The sequence below is a fragment of the Hippocampus guttulatus genome, chromosome 12, assembly GCF_054856545.1.
Source record: "Hippocampus guttulatus isolate MCC_2025c chromosome 12, RoL_Hgut_1.0, whole genome shotgun sequence".
NCBI classification, from domain to species: domain Eukaryota; kingdom Metazoa; phylum Chordata; class Actinopteri; order Syngnathiformes; family Syngnathidae; genus Hippocampus; species Hippocampus guttulatus.
This window is the reverse complement of record NC_141272.1, coordinates 18,225,207-18,238,483: the sequence shown is the minus strand read 5'-3', so window position 1 is coordinate 18,238,483 and position 13,277 is coordinate 18,225,207. Positions and strand designations below refer to the sequence as shown.

At 47.1% G+C, this 13,277-nt stretch overlaps 2 protein-coding genes across 2 annotated transcripts in view; one reads left to right on the top strand and one right to left on the bottom strand.

The window, feature by feature from the left end:
* The window catches only part of LOC147197715 (alpha-2-macroglobulin-like), a 57,310-nt gene that overhangs the window by 31,405 nt on the left and 12,628 nt on the right, over nucleotides 1-13,277 (top strand). The window lies entirely within an intron of this gene.
* LOC147197717 (uncharacterized) lies at nucleotides 1,526-4,075 on the bottom strand. Its single transcript, XM_086125841.1, has 6 exons — nucleotides 4,008-4,075; nucleotides 3,851-3,928; nucleotides 3,596-3,767; nucleotides 3,400-3,507; nucleotides 3,225-3,282; nucleotides 1,526-2,524 (listed from the first exon to the last, which is right to left on the bottom strand). Exons 1-6 carry the CDS (start codon nucleotides 4,049-4,051, stop codon nucleotides 1,839-1,841), a joined length of 1,146 nt encoding a protein of 381 aa, XP_085981967.1. The 5' UTR covers nucleotides 4,052-4,075; the 3' UTR covers nucleotides 1,526-1,838.

Below are 13,277 nucleotides of genomic sequence, written 5' to 3'. Positions count from 1 at the left end.
TTTTGTGGTGGACAGTGTACAGTTGAGACTGACTTTGAACTTTTATTTTGGCAGTTTATTAAAATAAACAAATAAACCAAAAGGCAAACTGTCAAACTTGTCTCATGATTCTTTTAAAACGTGTCCACAAACGTCAGCTTGACTCAAGCGCATCCGAGAATCAAGAATCCACAGCAAATTGGAAAAAGGCTCATCTTTTAATTCAATGACAGTGTTGTGTCCAAGGACCGGCAACCCGAGGCCAAGGCCAAGGACTTGACTCCGAGGCCAAGGCCAAGGACTTGGAAAATTTTCCGAGGCAAGGCCAAGGCCAAGGACTTGAGAAATTTTCCGAGGCCAAGGACCAAGGACTTGCCTCCAAGGCCAGGGACCAAGGACTGATTTTGAAGCTGAGGCCTAGCCGAGGACATGTATAAAACAATGCTATCATACCACTTGGCAGGTCTTCATGATTTGCAACACCCCTCCATCATAACCCCTTGCACTCCCTAACGCTTGAATGAAGTGTTTTTATTCAAAGAGTAGAACAGTCAGGGTACGTGTTATTTATACTGAGAAAAACAAAAAAGCACATGGTACACATTTATGAATTAATGTTTTAGTGCAGTAGTTTCTTAATGTGAAGTAAATCAACACTCAACAGGCATGACATGGCACGGAAGACAAGTTGAGAAATGACTTTGCATAGAAGTTGTAGCATATGGCCGTTTAACATACTGCTACACGATGTTACGGCAGTGTCGCAAAGCATTGGTTGGTTGGGTGACAAGGGAGACCTGTTACGTCGGTGGAATAAAAGACCGTTGAAAAAGTAAGTCGTGTCCTCACGTTTTTCGGACATAACATCTTAGCAAAGAAGATGGACTTTAACGCAGCTCCCCTCCCCTCGTTCCTTGCGCTCCCCGGTGAGCCACCAGTCCCGTGGTCCCGCTGGTATGACTCTTTTACAACATATCTGACGGCGATCGGACTAAACGAGGCAAGCGACGCACGGCTAACGGCTATGCTAGTGCACAACTTGGGCGTCGAGGGGCAGCGCATTTTTCGTACTCTCGGACCCGCACGGACTTATGCAGATTGTGTCGCTTTATTGGCTGGACATTTCGCTGCTCCGCAGAGTGTGATAGTCCGGCGCATTACCTTTCGCCAATGACGGCAACACACGGGCGAGCCGGTACACCACTACATTGCCGATTTGCGGTGCTTAGCGGGCCTCTGCAAATTCGGCCGCTTGGAGGAGGAGATGATTCGGGACCAATTAGCGGAGCACACGATTGATCCCAAGCTCCGGGAGAAACTGTTACTGTCGCCGGACGACCTCCCGCTGTCGAAGGCTGTGGAAATGGCGTTCCAACTCGAGAATGCAGCACACTTAGCAGCGCGGCTCGCGAATCCAGACACACCCACCGCTTCACGCTCTCCTTCCTGCTCTGGGTCAGATTGTCGCTCCGACCGCTCAACCCTCAGACTCCACCTCCACCTACGACGGTGCCGAGGTAAATGTGGCCGGACGTCAAGGGGCCGTCACACGCAGACCTTGTGCCAACTGTGGCTCGGCCTCACATCCCACGCGTGCGCCATCTTGCAAGGCGACCGGACAAAGATGCCAGCGCTGCGGGAAGATGAACCACTTCTCCAGGATGTGCCGCTCTGCCCCCACACCGACAAACCCCTCATCCCGCTCACCTGACCGGTCGGGCCTGACCACTATTCACTCCGTGGGCTCCGGCGCCAAGCCGTTCAAGTGGTGCACAGTAGAACTGGACGGCGTGAGCTTGCCACTCCTACTTGACACTGCAGCCTCCAGGTCTCTGTTGAACGTGTCCACAGTTAGACGCCTATTTCCCCGGCTCTCGATTAAGGCCAACGCCGAAGACTTGTTTGGCTATGGCCACGTTAAGATTGGCATGGTGGGCACCGCCACCTTCACCATGCGCTATGGCTGTAAAACTCTCCCTGCTTTCACCTTCCAAGTCTCCCGTCATGGCGCCAACCTCTTGGGCTTCGACTTGTTTTGCGCACTCGGATTTTCCATCACGGACAACGTAGGTGCCGCAATTCTGACGGTGACTACATCCTGGCAGCACCGTTGGCCATCGCTCTTTACAGGTTTGGGCTGTCTCACTGCCTTCAACCATCAGCCACTCATTGATCCTACTGTGCCCCCCGTGATCCAGCCTCTTCGCCGACTGCCCCTCGCCCTGCGTGATGACATCTCTGTGTGGTGTGACGGTGCATGTGGACGAGAAGGAGGAGTTGGACGCCCCGTCCCATTGCGACGCTTCGACATTTCCCAAGTTATTTAAAAGTGTGAGGATCAGGTCCTCCTCAGGCTTAGTCTGTGAGATGCTGGTCAAGGGCAAGGAGGGCGGGGAGACCATGACGGGTTCCGTCGCTGGCGAGGGCAAGGAGGACAAGAATGTCGGAATCGCCTCATTGAAGTGAGTGGAGACCAGGTCCGCCTTGGGGTCCTCACGCTTCTTGCACGTGCATTTGCACGGCGCGTGGACCTCTGGTGGAGACGCTGCAAACGCAAATCACAAAAACACGTGTCACTCATGAGACTCGAGGACTAATTTAAACATGAATACACTCAATGCAAAATTCTACCGACACTAAGAATGTTCAGTTTTGATTGACATGGGTGGTCAGAGGTATAACTTCTAGTTAAGAATTTGAGGAGACTTTTTTCTTTTTTTTATGTGTGCAAATGAGACGTACAAATTCCAGCCTAATTTCTTTATTGGAAATTATTTGAGGACAGTATTACTTTAACGGTGGTTAATACTTGATTTTTATCAGCTCTGGGCGATAATTAGCATTTTTAAAATGGTGCAGTATTTTAACATACAATATTTGCTCTTTAACTGTTAAGGGAACTCAAGGAAAATATTTTCATTGCAATATGTTCTGTGTGTGCCAACTGCTTTTATGCACAGTATTCTGAGTACGTTTGCATTTGCAGGACAAGAATTTAGGAGATGAATCTACCAGTTTTCATCCATGTAAGGAGGCTGCGATTTTGTCCCACTCTCAAAACCGTCAACCGAAATTGGCATCATAGTGCCTTCGGGCTCAGAATGTCACGTGACCAAACACAGAAAGCAGGTTAAGCCGTGACGTCCGCAATGCGAGCCTGAGGTAACGTCAATTTCATCTGCGCATATATTGCAATTTTTTTTGCCTTGACCATATTTTCTATATGATCTATAAGAAGTACTTACCGGTCGGATAGTTGCAACTTTTGGCTGCATGGCACCACTCTCTCTTTTTCTTTTTGCCCTGCACAAAACACACACAAAAGCAAGTGTCAAAAGCACGCGAAAAACCCCCAACATGATGTAAATTATTGAGTTTTATTGTTCCACTGTATCATAATTCATTGACTGCGGGACTCACATAGTTATTACGGCAGGACCAGTCAGGGTACATTTTGGCATGAATTTCATTCAGCCGCTCAGATTCGTTGAAGTATTTCTCCTTCTCGTTGGGTGCCAGCGACTTCCACTGTGGACGTCATCAGAAAATGTCAACACACACACACAGGGTACAACTTGAGAGGACGTATGTGTATGTGTGTGTGTGTCACACTCACCATCATCCCGAGGATCTTATTTACTGTGGCACTGTCTTTTGAAAGTGTGCCTGAATTTACTATGTCGGCCTGGATAAGGGGCCTTTGTTCCTTAAAAAATAGCATAAATGCATTGGGAGGTTTTTTAATATATGGCTTGGCGGAGTTGTGGTCTCCTGTAGTCCTCTTTCTCCTGTTGGGAAACGTACAGTATTAGCAAAATGCATGTCGCCTGTGTGTGGCCATTAGTGGAAATACATTTTGCAGAGGACTTACGCTGATTTTTGTGGTGTTGGTGGAGGTCCAGAAGGGAGATAAGTGCCAAAGGGCAATATATAGGAAATCTGTCCAACCCTACACACAAGACACACGCGCGTTATAACAGGAATGCTTCCTGTTGTGTGAAGATGCAAACATATTTTTTGTTACATACCTAAATGGAACAGGAAGACGCCCAAGCACCACCGGTGCACGCATGACCTGCAAACAAACAAAAAAGGTTATTGTATACTTTTATGAGTAGGAACATCTATCCATCCATTTTCTAATCTGTTCGTCGTCACAAGGATCGCGGGCATTCTAAATTGTCCCACTGTGTAATTTTAATGGCTGTTTGTCCGTGTGCTGTTATTGGCTGGCAACCAGTTCAGTGTGTAAATAAAAAAAAATAAACCTATGGTCTCGCTTGACCTGCACCAACAGGCGGCTGTTTAGTCCTTACCGTGTCCCCCTTTAGTAACGTGGAGCTATAATTCCACATTTATAACATTGTTTTATTTCAAGCCTCGTGTTTTCATGCACGTTTCCCCCCAAAATTCTGCGCGTGCGTTTGGGATATTTATGATGTAATCTTTAAAATCGATAAACTATATGTATTTACTTTTAACGATAAAGTAGCGGGGTTTTTTCCGCCACAAAATAACAAAATGGATACTTCACTTGAAGCCTAATGTACGCATGCATCACAATAATAACGATAAAGTAGCGGGTTTTTGTCCGCCACAAAATAACAAAATGGATACTTCACTTGAAGCCTAATGTACGCATGCATCACAATATTTTTCTTACCTGTTGATTGCTGGTCATAACGCCTAAATCTGCGTTGGTAAAATCCAACGGTCTGTGCAACTTTGCGCTGGTCATCCTCACCCGATGTCTCGTCGCTACTAACGGCGTTCCTATTATTGAGGCCTCTAAAAAACATCCAAAAATATTGCGGCCTCCCGAAATTAGCCAATCACGACGAGGATTGGGGTCTCCTTTGTGCGTCACATTGGCGCACGTACTACGCACTTGACAGTTAATCAAAGAGCGGTGTCGACAATGCTCATGAGTAGTGATGGGTCCATGAGGCCTCATGAGGCGTGTCGACACAATGACACACTGTGTTGATACTGTACTGATACTGTGTCGCTGACCACTGCCACCTGCTGGACCTTCAAAATCCCTGCAGCCAACCCACTTGACAGACTGAACAAACTGATTTGATGATGACGTGTATACAATGCACGACCTCACTCTACCCACAATAGCCACAAGCGCCATTGTTTATGCTGTTTATATTGTCTATACTGTTCAGATTACATGCCTTTTTTATACAGTGTAGCTGCTATCCTTTCTTAGCTGTGTGTGTTTAATGCACAGCATGTTTGAATGCATGTATGCACTGAGGATTGAGAGGAAGAAATTTCATCTATGCTGCATGTCATACATAAAGCATATTTGACAATAAAGATGACATTGACCCTTGACAATATCATTCACATCCATTTATTCATATTGTATCATTCAGTGTGTTTCAATAATGTGAAAATCATGTGAATGAGGATGCTTGTGGGCTTTGTCTTCACAAATTTTGATTTTAGAAAAATAAGATGCTCCAGTGTTTTAAATTTCAGTCTGTTGCGTTTAATGCATGCTATTTCCCCTGTTGTGGAGAACACACACACACAATGGAATAAGACATGTCAAAAATCCGAGAGGCACTTGGAGAGACGAGGAGATTTTAATAAATACCTTATTCTCCAAAAGGAGATCAAAATGGCTCTACACGGCTGACAAGTTGTATTTGTCCGGAAGCTGCTCCATAATATGCACGTACTGTAGCAACGTCACTCGAGTGAAGCGCGTCTCAGCAGTCGATAGTCTGCTGCTCTCTGCTGTGAGCGTGTGAGCGCGAGCACGTACTCGCGGCGCCGACCCAACCCACGCCACATATTAAGCTTTGAAGTACGACAACAGCTAAACTAGCCTAGCCAATGTAATGATGGTCAGCAGACAAGGTTTACGTTTTATGTGACTTTTAATAGCAACGTGGCAGAGTCATCAAACGTGCGGTGTGCTCACTCGCAGTCACTTTCTGGAACTCCCCCTTATAGGCGGGACCTCTCAATCAACTGGAGTATGACGTACAGTACAAACGTCCATAAAGCACTTCTCATATAATAATAGTCTATTATATGACAGCCGACATGACGCTCGAAGTCAGACATTTTTTCTGATAATCAGTGTGGTTTCCGTATTGCCCAAACATATATTTTTATTCGAGCGAGGGTGAGGTCTGGCTTGTTTTTTTTTTAATCTTTATTGAACATATCAGAATACAATTCTCAGCAAACAGAAAGGGTCTGGCTTGTTTCGGCAATCGGCATCGTGTCGCCAGACGCACTTCCTTAGGATACACTGTGCGGGCTTTGACTGCGTCAAAGCTCCCTGCACTGAGTCGACGCCCCCTGGACTAAGTGGCGCAGCTTGGACTGTGCCAAGCAGCCGATGCAGTCTAAACTGCACCGGTGGAGTTCACGTGCCAATTAGCAGCCTGGACTGTGTCAACGCAGCCGATGTGTCAATTAGCAGCCTGGACTGTGTCAACGCAGCCGATGCAGTCTAAACTGCGCCGGTGCAGATCACGTGACGTAAGGAAGCAGCACATGCACCGACACTCGGTTTGCTCTGTGAGCAGTCAACGTCAACGCATCGGTGTCGCTGGACCCATCACTACTAATGAGCACAAGATGGCTAACTAACGGCAGGAAGTCGTCCGCGGGCCGCTTCCAATTTTGAGCAAAAAAATGCGTTCTTTTCTGTGTGTAAAACACACTAAAACAAAAAAGAATTACTGTACGTTCCGTGGCCATCACGATGCGGTGAGTCTTCTCGCCGGGATACTCGAGCTGGCCGCGGGCCGCTTCCAATTTTGAGCAAAAAATGCGTTCTTTTCTGTGTGTAAAACACACTAAAACAAAAAAAGAAAGAATTACTGTACGTTCCGTGGCCATCACGATGCGGTGAGTCTTCTCGCCGGGATACTCGAGCTGGCCGCCATTTTGAGTGCCAAGATGGTTATACTGTATTTGAGGTGGACCGCAACCCGGGGACGTTAAAACATGTTCTTAAAAATAGAAAACGTTTCAGCGACTTTAGATTGATATTTAAAATATACATGGGACTCTAAGCGTCCCATTTTGAATGTCGCCCCAGGTACATGTCAAATAATCAATACATTGGAATATGGGAGGGGGGGGGCTGTTTCGAATCCTTAAATTAGAATATGGTAAAAAAAAAAAAAAAATATATATATATATATATATATATTGGTCCTCGTTTGTACTAAAATTCGTGTAACATAAGGATATTTTATTGTTAGTTCAGGATCTTGCTGTTTACTCACGTCAGGCCCGCCAGTTTAGAGAAGCCTCGCCGCATCGTGATGTGTCGTTGTTACGAAAACTTTCTTTGAAGTCTACTGAATACTATTGACGTTATTTCAGCGCATAATCGACGCCGATTGACTTGTTTTGTTAGCCCGCTAGCTAAGATCGTTAGCTTTAGCTGCCGCGGCTCTGTCACCAAAAGCCCAAGATGGCCGCTTGTGCGCCAGTGTGTTCGGCGACGCTCCTGCCATTTCGGGTTTTTTTACTTTTCGCAATGCTTGTTACCTCCCTAACAGCGTTTCGGTTGGTTTATGATCGCCGATCGTTGTTATTGATTCAACAACACGTCGGCGATTCGGCCGCGTTTTGGCAAGACGGTGGTGAAAAGACGCTACCTCCGTTCTTGGCTAACCTGCCGGCTAATCTCTTCCGCGTTCGCTCGCCCCCTTCACAGAAGTGCCGCCGCCGCGGCAAACGTAGCGGTCAGCTCGTGAAGCTAAAACGGGATCTGAGACACACTTCGATGGCTCCGGCGTGGTGTGCCCTCGACCCCGTCGCCTCGTGCTTGCTAACAGTCGTTGGCTCTCCCATCGCGCCACGGCATTTCTACCCTCCACGCCTTTCTCGGGGAGGAATCCAGCGAAAGCTTTTGAGGGAATTCCCCCGGGCTCGGCGATCGGAAGAGGCAATCCCTCCCGTTGCTACTCCCACAAGGATCGCGTTGTTAAACGCCCGGTCGCTGACGAACAAGACCCATATTGTGAGGGAGTATTTCCTTTCCAATGACTTGGATTTCCTGTGTCTGACGGAGACCTGGGCAGGTACTGGTGAGTACAACGCTTTGCTTGAATTGTTGCCACCTGACTGTGGTTTCCTTGATACCCCGAGGACATCAGGCCGTGGTGGAGGAACGGTGAGCATCTTTAAGAACAATTTTAAATGTAAACGGTGCACATTCACCACATCGGCCACCAGCTTTGAAGCAACCTTCTTTGAAGTCGGTCGTGTTTTCCCGGTGCTCTGTGCTGTCATTTACCGTCCTCCTAAATACAACAAAGACTTTTTAAGCGACTTTTCAACCTTTCTTGCGGAAATCAGGCTGAGGTATGATCATATCCTCCTAATGGGGGATTTTAATATCCATGTGTGCTGTCCGGAAAATACTCTAGCAAAGGACTTCTTAAGACTTATCGACTCTTAATTTCGTGCAGTATGTGACCAGCCCGACACATGAACAAGGTCATATTTTAGACCTTGTCCTTGCTTTGGGTCTACCGGTGTCAAATCTGGAAGTCCTTGAAAATGGGATTTCTGATCACATGGCAGTTTTATTTGACGTAGTCTTATCGCATGCTGCTGTGAAATCTGCCGCTCCTAGTTTTAAACGCCGAATTTTTAACCCTCGCACTGCTAGTCGTTTCTCTGATGCCTTTAATAACCTTTGCGTACCCTCGTCTAACACAGAGGAACTCACCTCTTGGTTCAACTCATCATGCCGTGCCATCCTGGATTTGGTGGCTCCTTCAAAAACTGTGCTCCCAAAACCTAAACCCGAGCCATGGTTTAACGACATTACCCGCGCAGCTAGGCAGGGGTGTCGCAAAGCCGAACGCAAGTGGAAAAATGACAAATTGCATGTCTCTTATCGAATTTGGAAAGACTGCTGGCGTAACTACCAGCTCACAGTAAAAGAGGCCAAAAGAGAATATCTGTCGGACCTTATTCAAGCTAACCGTCACAACCCACGCGCACTATTTAAAACGATAGATTCTGTACTCAAACCCCCTCTGCCTACTTGCTCGGATTCTTCACCCGAGATGTGCAACAGATTCCTTCAGTTTTTCATTGATAAGGTCTCTACAGCTAGGACTCCGGTCTCAAATACCGCATCTGACCCCTCTGTCCATGTTCCAGGTTCAGCTGTGCTAAATTCTTTTGAAACTGTGTCCTTGGTGCTTTTGGAGGATGTAGTTTGCCAGATGAAGCCATCTGGCTCCCCTTGCGACTCTCTTCCCCCGCACTTCTTTCAGGAGGTTCTCCCGAGTGTTGGCGCATCAGTCTTGGATATCATCAACAGCAGCCTTTCTTCTGGTGTAGTTCCCCAACAGTTTAAACATGCTGTGGTCCAACCCTTGATCAAGAAACCTGGTCTTGATCCAGATGTGCTGTCAAGTTTCAGGCCCATTTCCAAACTGCCTTTCATTTCCAAAATTCTGGAAAAAGTGATGCACATGCAGTTGAAAATTTTCTTGGATGAACATCACATCTTGGAGGTCTTCCAGTCAGGTTTCAAGACGATGCATAGCACGGAGTCAGCCCTGTTACGCGTTTCTAATGACATCCTCCTGGCAAATGACTCTGGAGACCACGTGTGTCTAGTTTTATTGGACTTAACTGCAGCATTTGATACAGTGGATCACAGTATTCTGCTGACTCGTTTGCAGCACTTGGTGGGCATTGGCGGCAGTGCTCTTGAGGGGTTTAGGTCCTATTTAGCTGACAGAACCTTCTGTGTCAGCCTTGGCTGCTCTGAGTCACGCGCTGCTCCCCTGTCATGTGGTGTTCCACAGGGCTCAATTCTGGGGCCTCTGCTGTTCTCGCTGTATCTGCTCCCATTGGGTTCCATCTTAAGGAAACATGGTATTCCCTTCCACTGCTATGCAGATGACTGCCAGATCTATGTCCCACTGAGCAAGAAAGACGCCTTCTCATTAAGGCCACTCCTATCCTGTCTGGAAGAAATCAAAACCTGGATGGCACAAAATTTCTTGAGATTCAATGAAAAGAAGACAGAGGTGATATTGTTTGGTCCCAGTGGCCCTTGTACATTCCATCCTGTAGACTTGGGCCCCCTGTCTCCTTATCTTAAGTCAACAGTCTCAAACTTGGGCCTTAAACTGGACAGTGATTTCAAACTCGATCGGCAAATTGGTGCCGTTGTTAAATCCAGCTTCTTTCACCTTAGACAGCTGGCCAAAATAAAACCTCTCCTCTCACATGAGCACTTTGAGACAGTAATTCATGCCTTTGTCACATCCCGGCTCGATTACTGCAATGCCCTTTACTTTGGAGTCAGCCAGTCCTCCATTAAACGCCTTCAGCTGGTCCAGAATGCCGCTGCTCGCCTCTTGACTGGTACTCGTAAGAGGGAGCACATAACTCCTACTCTGGCATCCCTTCACTGGCTCCCCATTCATTTTAGAGTTATTTTCAAGATCCTCTTATTTGTTTTCAAATCTCTGAATAATCTCGCGCCACCGTACATCTCTGAGCTCATCCGCCCCTACACACCTGCCCGGCGCCTCAGGTCTGTGGACCAGACTTTATTAGAAGTACCAAGAACTAAACTGAGGCTCAGAGGGGATCGAGCCTTTTCTGTTGCTGGTCCCTCTCTCTGGAATGACCTCTCACTGAACATTCGGCAAGCCTCCTCGCTGCCCATCTTCAAAACCCTCCTCAAAACTCACTTGTATTCTTTGGCATTCGACTCAGCATGACTTAGATTTGTTCTTGGTTTTACTGTTTGGTGCTTTCTACCGCCTTTATTACCGATTTGTCTTACTGTTTATTGTGCATGTTAAATTGCTCCATGTACAGCACTTTGTATGCAGCGATGGCTATTTGGAAGTGCTCTATAAATACTGTTGACTTGACTTGACCTGACCAACGGTCAACGTGCGGGTGAAGCGGCCCGTGACGTAATAAAGAGGGGGAATATAAGGGGGGGGGGGTGCAAAATAACCGCTCATCACGGTGAACAAGTTAAATAAAAACTTTGCGACCCGATAAGATGGCAAGCGTCGAGTGGGACCTGCTTTTAGAAGTCATCAACGCTGACCTAAATCAACAACAGGTAGAGGGAAGATTCAATCATAACTTTTATTGGGGAAAAAAACGACGCAAACGTTTTGAGGCAAGAATATAAATTCACTAAAGTCGTCATAAAATTCACATTACTACCTGTTTTTTTTTTTAAATCTAAGGTGGGGGGTCTAATGTTATTTTCTGTCTGAATAAAGTGTATTTTTTGGTCTTTGTTTCCGTATTTACAAATACTTTTGCTGTGCGCTGCAGTAACATCTACATTTCCTCTCTGGGAGATAAGGACTATCCTCTTTTAAATCAGGTCGAATGGTGTTTATTTGTGTTCAATGACGAGTAACAGCCAGATGGGAATGAACATTAAATAATGAACAATACACAAACAAAACTTTTAGGAGCACGTGTGCAAACATGAGGCTTGAAATAGTCGTCCAAATAGTTGGTGTTTTAAAAACATGTATACAAGGACTCGCAGTTGCATGTTACTGTTACCACTAAATGTTAATAACAAGCAAGTTATTAAACATTTCTATTTTTTATTTTTGCAGGTCAATGTTACACCGGCGGCGGTGAACCAAATGCCTGTTGAAGTTCTGTAAGTCACACACACACCAACATGATATTTGCATCTTCACACACACTTATTGTTGTCTCGTGTGTGTGTGTGTGTGTGTGTGTGTGTGTGTGTGTGTGTGTGTGTGTGTATGTGTGTGTAGTGATGCCCAGCATGTAGTGTTGGCACCGGACTCCTTTTTTCCTCCCTCCTCCACCACCACCACCACCACCTCCTCCTCCTCCAAAAGCCACGAACTTTGTTTCCCCCAACAGGATAAAGAGGAAAACAGGAGCTCAGGATTCCACCGGGACCTACATAAAGAAGCCCCTAAATGCCTTCATGCTCTTCATGAAGGAGCAGCGGCCTGTGGTCAAGGCCCAGTTCCTTCATGAAAACAGCGCTGCGGTCAACAAGATCATGGGGCAAATGGTGATTTTTGTGTTTGCGCCACGTTATCGTTTGACACAAATGCGTGTGCTGACACAGTGATCGCATCCACAGTGGAAGTCGCTGAGCCTGGAACAGCAGCAGAAATACTACGAGGAATCCGAGCGGCTCACCATAATCCACGCCAGCACATACCCGGGCTGGTCCTGCAGCGACAATTACGTGAGCCCTCTTTTTTTCCCCCTCATTTTCACAAAAGTCAACAAATTTGTCCAATGCCGTTTTTGTGCGTAATGCACAATGGTTTCTTCTGGTGCAGGGCAAAAAGAAAAAAAAGAGTGTGGGGAAGCGCAGCCACCGGTTTCAACAATCGGAGCAGTAAGTACGCCTTCTCCAATAGTTTTCATTCTACCTGCAGGCCAGCCACTTCATTAGGTTGCACCTCGAGCTCCAAAATTCTGCCTTGCTATGTTTTGCTCATGCAGGTGCATTTCCGTACATAAGCATTTCATTTCAGTGGTTCCATTCTAAAAGTGAATTTCATAGACTAAAATATGGCATGATTTTTTCCCCCACGATTGATCCCAAGCTCCGGGAGAAACTGTTACTGTCGCCGGACGACCTCCCGCTGTCGAAGGCTGTGGAAATGGCGTTCCAACTCGAGAATGCAGCACACTTAGCAGCGCGGCTCGCGAATCCAGACACACCCACCGCTTCACGCTCTCCTTCCTGCTCTGGCTCAGATTGTCGCTCCGACCGCTCAACCCTCAGACTCCACCTCCACCTACGACGGTGCCGAGGTAAATGTGGCCGGACGTCAAGGGGCCGTCACACGCAGACCTTGTGCCAACTGTGGCTCGGCCTCACATCCCACGCGTGCGCCATCTTGCAAGGCCACCGGACAAAGATGCCAGCGCTGCGGGAAGATGAACCACTTCTCCAGGATGTGCCGCTCTGCCCCCACACCTGACCGGTCGGGCCTGACCATCATTCAAGCCGTTCAAGTGGTGCACAGTAGAACTGGACGGCGTGAGCTTGCCACTCCTACTTGACACTGCAGCCCCCAGGTCTCTGTTGAACGTGTCCACAGTTAGACGCCTATTTCTCCGGCTCTCGATTAAGGCCAACGCCGAAGACTTGTTTGGCTATGGCCACGTTAAGATTGGCATGGTGGGCACCGCCACCTTCACCATGCGCTATGGCTGTAAAACTCTCCCTGCTTTCACCTTCCAAGTCTCCCGTCATGGCGCCAACCTCTTGGGCTTCGACTTGTTTTGCGCACTCG